Source organism: Thermobia domestica, chromosome 13 (assembly GCF_964235325.1).
Source record: "Thermobia domestica chromosome 13, izTheDome1.hap1.1, whole genome shotgun sequence".
NCBI classification, from domain to species: domain Eukaryota; kingdom Metazoa; phylum Arthropoda; class Insecta; order Zygentoma; family Lepismatidae; genus Thermobia; species Thermobia domestica.
The window spans coordinates 20471073-20482304 of NC_137466.1; the positions used below are offsets into that span (position 1 = coordinate 20471073).

The window sequence follows — 11232 nt, forward strand, 5'->3', positions numbered from 1 at the left end:
TGGTATTCCCAATTTTTTTCGAGTATTTGGCGAATGGTAAATATTTGGTCGATAGTTGATCGATTTCGTCTAAATCAGCACTGATAATCTCCAATAATTTCATCTGCGTCTGGGGCCAGTCTTGCTAATAGAATATTTGAAAGGATTTTATAGGATGTTGACAGAAGATAATTATTACAGTCAGTTTTGTCGCCTTTCTTGTGAATTGGAGCAATGATTGATTCTTTCCACTCTTGTGGCAATTCTTCCTTGTTCCAGATAAGGAGAATGAGTTTGTGTATCTTGTTCCACAATTTTTCGCCTCCAGCTAAAATTAACGCAGCCGGAATTTCATCTATACCCGGAGATTTGTGTTTCTTTAATTTCTTTATAGCGGTTTCTACTTCCATTTGGTTGGGTTCTGGAATATACGGTTCTGCGGTGTGTATCTCCTTTTCTCCACGCACACTAGTTTTTGGTTGCGTGTTAAGCAATTCGTCAAAGAAATCTTTCCAACTATTTAAGATGCTATCCGTGTCAGTGAGAACTGTACCGTCAGATTTCTTTAATATATAAGCACGAGGTTGATAGATGTTTTTTATTTTTACTACAAATCGTATATAACTTTCTTTAGGCAATAAGTAAAAACTTGTGTCTCTTATTGAAAACTCTGGGTTGCGAGCGGAGCGAGCAAGAAAATTCTTAACAAATGTATTTCTTTGCAAACTGACAACAATATTGATTTAATAGGGCGCAAATTATTTTAAGGGGCGCCGCGTCGTTTATTCTTTTCCGACATCTTTTCTTTCTTCTTGCTTGTTCGGCTCCTCCTTGGTATCGGCGCCCGGGGCAACCGCCCCACTCGCCCCATAGCGGCTCTGTTGACAATAAACGTAAATACCACATTCCGCCTCTCCAGCTCCAGTTGTTTGAGCAGGACATGCGTGTGATACATAGTGCAGTAATTTGTATTCAAGATGTTGGGGTTTTGAACATTTCATATCTTTTCGTCACCTACGCTTACTATTCAACATTCATGCCAAATTTGACTTTCCTTGCTTCAGAAGTTTGGAGTGCCTATACTTTCAACATAGATTTTAAGTAGCCATCTTGGATTCAAGGTGGCCATAGACTTTTGAATTACTTTTGTGTTTACATTTTTACCCTCTATGATTTTCCACAGGGTTATCGTAGAGAGTTGAGACTTGTTCCATTTAACAACAGCTTTCACGCGATGCACTACTTAAGCCCTTTCCCTTCGAAAGTTTTGAGTTGGACCCCGAATGCCACCCTGCGTGGGCCCTGGGACAAGACGTTTTTACTTTAAATTGTTGTACTTTGAAAATAAAGTCACACGCACTTTCCTGTTTTCCATTTGTCTCACCATTTCCGACTTATAGGGGATGGCCATGGACTTTTCAATTACAGTTTGACCCGCCGCCATTTTGCATAGGGTTGCCGTACAGAGTCGAGACTTGCTCCATCTTACTTCATTTTGCAACAGCTTAACTGCCCTTGCCATTAGAAACTTTCGAGTTGGACACCATGTGGGACCCTGCGGGGAATCCTAAGGCAATTTTTTTTTTTTTTACTTCAAAAACTGTGCCCTTGAAAATGATGGGATATGTGTTCGTCGGGTTTTTCATATACCCAACGGTTTCCGAAGAAATGGCCCGATTCAAACTATTCTGCCAGTTAACAGCTTTTACATTACAAACTATGTTCTAACTCACGATATCCCAACCGGTGGCACATAACTTTGGGATTCGTCTAGTTATAACATAGCAAATGCAAACACAATTGTCTCGTTCGGATGTCAGCGGAGCCAGTTCGTTACTTTTCCTTGTAAGTGGGAGACAAAGACTTTGTTCATTAGTATGTATTTATGTTTCGAAACAAAATTAAATATCACAAGTTATTGATATACATGAAAAATCTTCATTAAAAATAATCGTATTTACTCATATAGAATCGCCTTTTACACATTAGCGCCCGCAGGATTTTTTCAAGGAGGGGCAAGACACACACACACATAGATATTATATGGTTTTTAGCGGCCACGTGCGGTTTGTCAACCAGTTGGATGTTGCCGGTATTACAAAAGCTTAGCCGCTCTCCCCGTCACCAGGGTAATCAATGAAGTCTCGAACTATTCTTTCTGAGTGTTGCGAACCAATAAGCAGATAAATAAAACAAGAATAACCATTTAAAATAGGAATAAAATATATACAGGTCATTCGACAAGTAATAATAATAATAATAATAATAATAATAATAATAATAATAATAATAATAATAATAATAATAGTTACTACGTCAGAGACTTTCGGGCTACTGTGCATTTTCGGTAATGCTCGGAAAATAGAATCGATCCTGGACCGCCCGTTGGACTGATATTGTATTTTTACCCGTATGAATCGGGTTTGCCCGATTGAACCGTATGAATAGGGTTGGCCTGATAACCCTGTTTTTATGAAAACAAGCTTAGTCTGCCATGATTGTAAATAGTGTGTTGTTTCACTTTATTATCGTAACACAAATTGTTCTAATTATCACGTAGGAACTCATAACGAGTCTATCGGGTCAAACGGTCCAAACAGGTGAAACACGGGTCAAACGGGTTTATCAGGTTTAAGGATCGAGTAAACCAAACGCAATGGTTATCGGGCGGATACTGTTTACCTGAAAAGTTCAAGCACTAATTATAGATTAAATTCAATCTTAAAAGCTGTAATTGTTTGCATACACTCTTTTTTTTTTAGTTAGCCGACCAACGAACTTGCGGATACATAAATATAAATGCTCAAATCTAAATTATTGCATTATATTATTGCAATGAGCATGAACATGATTTACTATTAGGAGTTAGCGTGATGCACTAATGTTAGTCTTTAATAAATAGCATTATTATTATTATTATTATTATTATTATTATTATTATTATTATTATTATTATTATTATTATTATTATTATTATTATTATTATTATTATTCGACAGGCCATTTGTCTGTAATGACAATTTAAAACTTTTTCTTTAAAAAAGAAACGATTAAAAAGCATTCTATGAAGTACCTAGATCCTCATATTTATTAATGTATGCAGGTTAATATCTGAGTAAGAAAGCTATCATTATTAATTTCCTGTGTATAGTATCCTAATTTGTGGCTTGTCCAGTTTTTATCGTCCAGTAACGTGATGAATCAGATTAGAAAGAAACTGATAAATTATTGGCCTGTCTAACTATATCATAAAGTTAGAAATAATGTACTTACGAGCAGAGCAGACAAACAGACAGTATCTTTATTAAGGGTATTACTAATACTATTATTATTAGCAATCATAATAGGCCTAATGATAACTAAATTCCTGGCGCAACAGCCCTTAGAAGGCCCGGACTTACGGCACTCATTGCTGTGGGTTGATGTGTTGCCTGTAGATTGGCTACCCTCGCCATTAATGTTTGCTTTCTGGACTGCAGTTCGCTACTTCTTTCTTTCAAGTAGATTTCAATGGTCCTCACGACGCTGGGTGGACACCGCAGCGCCAACACCGTCTGGTGAGTACGAATAGTCACACCTATCTTTCCTCTGACCAGACCCAGGACTGCTTGACTTCGCTGATCTCATGGGAAGTGATATTCCAGTGTGGCTAGGATGTTGGTAATGAAATAATAAATGCTTATTCAAATTGTGAGAAAATTAGCTAAAAAATATACTAAACTGACTCCCTGGAGCTATGGCCCATGAGGGGCAGTGCCTACCCAATGTCACAATACAACAAACATCATCTACGAACTGAAAATATTCAAGATAGCAAGATCTCTGTTTTTAAACTATGTTGCTTTTCCTTTATGCAGTGTCCGAAGTGGAAGATCTAAGAAAGTATACCCGCAAGTAGTATAGATTTAGTCTCGTACACAAAGGAAGCCGCTATCTATTTATTTTTGATAAGATTAGTTATCTATTTAATTAAGATAATGATAAAGAGCGAGGAAGCTGATGCAAGAGTCTGATGAAATTGGATGAGGGTTTTTTTCCTGCTGGTAGTTGAATGACCTTTGTCTTTTATTCTCTCGCAACTTACTCGATGGTTCCTGGTTCCCAGGACCACACGGGATGGCCCCTGAAGACTGTCTCCGTGCATGACCCACACGAACAGCATGTGAACAGATAAAAGGAAATGGTTCCCAGCTTATGTAATAGTTTGTAACTTTTATTCTTTCATATCTTTTAATACCTCGTAATAATTACTCGAACAAGGTGTGAGCAGATAAAAGGAAATGGCCCCTGAAGACTGCCCCTGTACAGGACCACACGGGATGGCCCCTATAGACTGCCCCTATGCAGGACCCACATTATTTATTCTTTCGTATAGCAAGCTATACTCATACACTATGTGCGTGAACAGATAAAAGGAAAAGGCCACTGAAGACTGCCCCTGTGCAGGACCCATACGAACAGCATGTGAGCATATTTTTATTGTTTCGTACAGCAAGCTATACTCCTTGTTAAAACTAAAGACTGCCCCTGTGCAGATCCCAAACGAACAGCATGTGAGAAGTGAAAAATATAGCAAGCTATACTCCTTGTTAAAATATGGCCCCTGTGCAGGACCCATACGAACAGCATGTGAGAAATCTAAAATAACCCCCTCCTCCTCCTACCCCCTACTACAATGGACCCTAGCTTATGTATTCTTAATTGGATCGTATGCTATACATACTCATTGATGTGAAATAAAAGATGGACACAGGAATTGAACCGAGAACCTTACAATACTTAGTAAAGAAAAGATGTCGCGTACATTATTGTGAATACGGTATAGCTATGGTATGACATGGGACATTTTGTGGATTTTCCGTCTGAAAAGACATCGCGATCATTATTATGAGATGGGACATTTTTATGGATTTTCCGTCTGAAAAGACGTCGCGAACATTATTGTGAGATGGGAATAGGTATACTATGAAAAGGGGAATATTTATTAAAAACATCTTTCTTACTTGTGAGCTGAAGAGTAACAGGCCTATACATCCTTCCTTGAGAGCCGTTGAATTTGAAATGAGCGAGACGAAAGCCGTTTGCCTTGCCTTTAGTGACGTCAAGATTAACTTTGTACCGTATCAGAATGAGGAAACTGATTGACCTATATCATTATAGACTTTACTTATTTACAAGAAACAAAGATTAATTGCAATCATCTACAGACATTTGTATGATTTGAACTTAATCAGAATGAGGAAACTGTGTATTACGTGCGAGGTTAAAAACCTTTATTATCACAAGCATGACTGATATATAACAGAGTTAATCACAGAATGATCACGAGTTGATGTGTCCGAGTTTAATTGATATTGACGATAGAGAAAATAAACCGATAAACACGGGTATTTAGAAAAAATAGATTAATCAAAATCGCGAGAACTGGTGGGTTATTGAATGCTTCATAACCTATTTCATGGATCACAAACTGAACTTGTATTTGTAAATATATATAAACAATTTCGGAAACGCTATTACTTAGAGATAACCCGACAACGGCAAAAAATAAACTGTAACTTCAGAAATTAATGCCCCGAGCTGAACAATAAACTAATGAAATTGTAATACAAATACAAATCATTACTGTGCGCATTCAATGTCCTCGGTGAGAACATTGAGCATGTCATTGATCTATGAAAATAATGCCCCGCCTATATGCAATAAAGTACACGGAGTTATGGGGAAAAAATGGTTCCGCCTATACTAAATAAAGCACTTATATAAATCCCTCTGTTCCCTTTTTTGTATATAATATAATTGTTACTATTGAGTGTGCCTTTTATAGAAATAATTGTATGACTTTGCGTGTGTGTGTGTGTGTTTGCGATTTCTAAAAATTTTGGACGACCAGCGAAAATTGTGTTATTATTGTACTTGATGGATATATCCGCACATATTCACTGACGCGCCTTTTGTAAATTAATATTTAAACGTAGGGCTGACGAACAAATGTAAAATTGTAAATCACTTTAAAAGTATAACATAATCGTTAACGCGCCCCCGCGGACATTTACATTGAAACGTGACAAAAAGTGATCAATTGTAAAATATTTTTACCATTAATGCCGCGCCTTTGTTCGAAATGCCATTAATTTTGCGCGCTCACACGGAGATTTATTTTTTTATTTTTATTATTATAGCATTTACGGACTTACAAGAAATAATTTTAAAATGCCATCGCCATTTGACACAAGTTGGTTGCACTTTCTAAAATTGCATGTAGGAATACGCGAAAATTAATACGGATATTTAACCCAAGGTGGCCACGATAGCATTGCATACAAACTTATATTTGAAAACGTGTCGTTTACAAAAAGTGAACAATTAAAAAATTATTTTATTATTAATGCCGCGCCTTGTTTGGGACCGAACTTTTAATTTTACGCGCTGGCATGCATTTATTTATTTATTATTACTTGCGCGGGCGAATTAGTTGCACTATCGCTAGCACGAAAATTAAATTGGTCATCTATTACAAGTTGGCCGTGATTGCATTCTTTTAATATCTTATAATATTTATTCGAACAGTGTAAGCGCACTAAAGTGTGTAAAACTGGTTTGTTAGTAACCTAACCTAAGCGGCCCATAGTCGCTAACGCACCTTTAGTGGACGACCTTGTGGTTTGTCACTAACCTAACCTAAACGGCCCATAGTCGCTAACGCACTTTTAGTGGACGACCTTGTGGTTTGTCACTAACCTAACTTAAGCGGCCCATAGTCGCTAACGCGCCTTTACTGCGCGACCGTGTGGTTTGTTACAAGCCTAACCTAAGCGGCCCATACTCGCTAACGCGCGTTTACTGGACGAGCTTGTGGTTTCTCACAAACCTAACCTAACGTAACCGCTGCTAACGCGCATTTACTGGACGACCTTGTATTACTAACACTCGCTCAGCGACGTGAAATTTAGTAACAACACACATACTGTATTTTAAATGCAATAAAATACATGATAGGACGGTCTACGCGGCGCACGTGTTTTCGGGACCATCTGTTACAAGTTGGGCTTGATTGCATTACATTGCATAACTAACTAACTAACTAACTCTATGGCCTATGGAACCCGGAGGTTCAGTGCCGCGTTCACAAAAGCTCTCCACTGACTTCTATCCTTAGCTAATTGCATCAAGTTTCTACTTTGTATTCCTATCTCTGCGAGATCCATCTTAATATTGTCCTCCCATCTGCGCCTAGGTCTTCCTAATGGTCGTTTTCCTATGGGTCTACCAGCCAAGACTTTGAAAGCGTTTCTACTTTCTTCCATTCTAGCAACATGACCTGCCCACCTAAGCCTCCTAGACTTGACGACCCTAATAATGTTGGGTAAACCATATAAACTATGTAGTACCTCGTTATGAAGCTTCCGCCATTCCCCATTCTCGTTTCTCTTGGGTCCGAATATTCTTCTCAGGATCCTGTTCTCAAATACTTCCAGTCTCTGTTCTTCCCTCAGAGTAAGCGACCATGTTTCACAACCATACAGAACAACAGGCATGATTATCGTTTTATATATTTTAAGCTTCAAATTCCTCGACAGAATTCGCGACGACAAGAGATTTTGAACCGAATAGTAACACGAATTCCATGCTTTTAGTCGACATTTAATTTCTTCGTGAATATGATTTTCGTCTGTTAATATTGATCCTAAATATTTGAAAGTATCCACTTTATCAAAAGCATTATTTAATATTTTAACGCATCCACAATTTGCCGTATTACGGTCCCGACGCACTTCCATGTATTTAGTTTTCTCTGCATTTACTTCTATATCCATGTCCCTGCAAGCGTTTAGTAAGATCTCTGCATTTATTTCTACTGTTCTCCTATCATCCCCTATTAAATTTACATAATCAGCATATGCCATAACATGGTGAATGCCGTTCAACTCTAGGCCCTGGTTGCTATCTTTGATTTTCCTTATGGTGCATTCCAGCACGAAGTTAAATAATAATGGCGACAACGCATCTCCTTGTTTCAGGCCATTTTCGACGTGGAAGCTCGTGGACAAAAATTTTCCTACCCGGACTTTACTTTGGGATTCACTTAAACATATCTTAATTAATCTAATTAGCTTTCTTGGTATTCCAAGTTCTGTAAGAACGTTGTATAATGTTTCTCTCCTAACCGAGTCGTAAGCCTTTCTAAAATCAATAAATAGTTGATGTACCCGGGTATTGTATTTCCACTTCTTTTCGAGTATTTGGCGAATGGTAAATATTTGGTCGATAGTTGATCGATTTCGTCTAAATCCGCACTGATAATCTCCAATAATTTCATCTACGTATGGGGTCAATCTTGCTAACAGAATATTTGAAAGGATTTTGTTGGATGTTGACAGAAGAGAAATGCCTCGATAATTATTACAGTCAGTTTTGTCGTCTTTTTTGTGAATTGGAACAATGATTGATTCTTTCCACTCTTGTGGCAATTCTTCCTTGTTCGAGATAAGGAGAATGAGTTTGTGTATCTTGTTCCACAATTTTACGCCTCCAGCTAAAATTAACTCAGCCGGAATTTCATCTACACCCGGAGATTTGTGTTTCTTCAATTTCTTTATAGCGGCTTCCACTTCTATTCGATTGGGTTCTGGAATATACGGTTCTGCGGTGTGTATCTCCTTTTCTCCACTCACATTAGTTTTTGGTTGCGTGTTAAGCAAATCGTCAAAGAAATCTTTCCATCTATTTAAGAGGCTATCCGTATCAGTGAGAACTGTTCCGTCAGATTTCTTTAATATATAAGCACGAGGTTGATAGCCTTTCTTAAATTCGCTGATCCCCTTATACATGTCCCGAATATTTTTATTTTTACTATTATCTTCAAGTTCCGCAAGCTAGGAATATATTTTGCATATTAAAACAATCATTATAATTGGTACTAATAACACTTCTTTTACTTATTTTGCAGAAGATTGGAAGCACAGCCGTCCACATCATCAACCCCCACCGCATCCCCTTCCTCTTTATCGTTGAACCATGCTGAATGGTTCAATAAGATGGATAGTTTATTGGTAACGGTGGAAGGAAAAAGAGGGAGAAAAGAGGAAAAGGAGGTAAAAAATAAGCGGAAACGCTACCTACCGGTTGTAAAAATAATAAAACCGCTAGCACCAATAACACCAGTACCAACGTTGGAAGAAGTAGCAGAAACAGTGAAACCGGCAGTACTACAACCACCAATGGAACCCGCAATAGCAAAACCACCGATGGACCCAAAAGTACCAGTTGCAGTGGGGGTGGAGGGAAATGATGATTTACGTTTTGTAAATGACAGGGAGGACGAGGTATTAATAAGGGCCTACGCAAGATGGGAAAGGTTCGAGAGGGCCTAAAACTTAGAGAAATATTTTAGATAAAAAATAAAAATGTAAATATTGTGAAATAAATTTGTATTTTTGGGTGAATGGGAAAATTTGAGTTTTCTTTCCTTTGAATTTTTTAAACCTACCTAACAAAGGTTATAAATGTCTAACTTTTTTCTTTCCTGGTCACATTGTATTTATATTGATGAATATTGTGTAATGAAACATATTGGTGTCTTTTATTAACATCAGCGTTTTGGAGAACGCAAAGGATCTTTTGATAATAAGAATTGTCGTTAGAATTTTTTTAAGAAAGCAGGAAAAATCTTCATGCTTTTCCAGTACGACGCACTATTTAGTTAACAACCACCAATGAAAAGTTTTTTTTAAAATTTTGATACAATGTCTACCATAACTAATTTGGTTTCCCTCTAGTTTTTAAATTGTACTTGAGTTTTCAGGATAACTAGTTCTATTTCTTTTTATATTTTTTGACCAACATACATAGTTGTAGGGTGAAACAAACTCATTAAGATAATTGCTTGTGCCCATAAATAAGAATTAAAACAAGATTTTCGTTTACTAATTAGTCTGTTCTTAAGAAATGACAGTATACTGAAAGAAAAATCTTTGAATTTTACTTCATGGTTAAATCAGATTAGATCCGTTTAAGATGATTGAATGAATGATTTTATGTTGTTTCGCTTTATAAAAGCTCTTAAAAATGTATATGATGAGAGTGGGAGGAAACGGAAGAATTTGAGATATTTTATGCAGACAAGTTAAAAGAATTTGAAAACTTTTCTTTTGTGAAAAGTAAAATTTACTTGGTAGCAGGGAACATACAATTAGTTCAGTTTTCATTCCTTAATTAACTAGGTATTTCTTTTGGGTATAAAAATATGAATTTTTATATTTTATATGTTGTGCAAAAACACGAAAATATCCAGCTATCTAGGGTAAAGTATGGATGAAGGGCTTCAGTGTAGAATGACAAACTATAACCTGTATATTAATTCAGATACCATTTATCCACTTGGATTAAAGAAAAATGAAATGGAGCCCCCATACTTAGGCTACATTGATTTGTTGTATAGCTTTTATAAAAGCTCTTTAAACTTTATAGAAAGAAAGAAAGCGATTCTGAAAAATACAGGTATACAGTGTTTACCCACCACAAAATCCAAAACTTGATAATTGTCATGAAAGTAAGGAAGGGAGTGCATTGGGCTACAGTAATGGGAAACTTACTAATATACTAGGATATCGAATTAATCTGTATTGGGGTGAAACATATTTAATGTAGAAACTTCTCTTCCAAGTTTTTAAATATATTGTAATAAAAATTAACTGAAACAATGTAGAAACCAAAGGTACTACCATATTCATTGCCGAAATATAATTCGACTAGCATACTGTATCAGTGGTAAAAATAAATACAGAACTTGGATGTGCCACCCGGGAAAGCGTAGCGTTAAATTGAGTTCACGTTGTCCCGTGGCCTAGTGAGTAAAGCGCAGGACTCATACACTAAAGGTCACACGTTTGATCCTCGGTCAGGCTGTGATAAGATTTTTTTTCACGGAAGACACGAGACAACTTATAACAAAAGTAAATCATAGGGAATGTCGGAAGAAAGTTTACAAGATTCATAAACTTAATTGAACATCCACACTGTACGTTTTCCGAGCTTATAGCTATATTTGTCAAAATTATGAGAGTAGGGGCTGTTTATAGATCAGTGCTGTTTATAAATAGGAAAAAAACAATTCAATACTGTATTTAAAATAAATGAAGAACTTGCATACGTTAATACAATTAGGCGGCAAACATTAAGTCAGCGCGCCTGCCTCCAGAGTGACATCGGCATATTGTGGTGTAGTAAGTAAAACGCTTGCCTCAAACACTT

At 36.9% G+C, this 11232-nt stretch overlaps 1 protein-coding gene across 1 annotated transcript in view; it reads left to right on the top strand.

The window, feature by feature from the left end:
• Positions 1 to 9424, top strand: part of LOC145668042 (uncharacterized) — a 289797-nt gene extending 280373 nt beyond the window's left edge. Inside the window, exon 3 of the mRNA XM_081735519.1 lies at positions 8930 to 9424. Coding sequence (XP_081591645.1) covers positions 8930 to 9353 — 424 coding nt within the window. The 3' untranslated portion in view covers positions 9354 to 9424. The remainder of the gene's footprint in view (positions 1 to 8929) is intronic.
• Positions 9425 to 11232: the final 1808 nt, after the last annotated feature.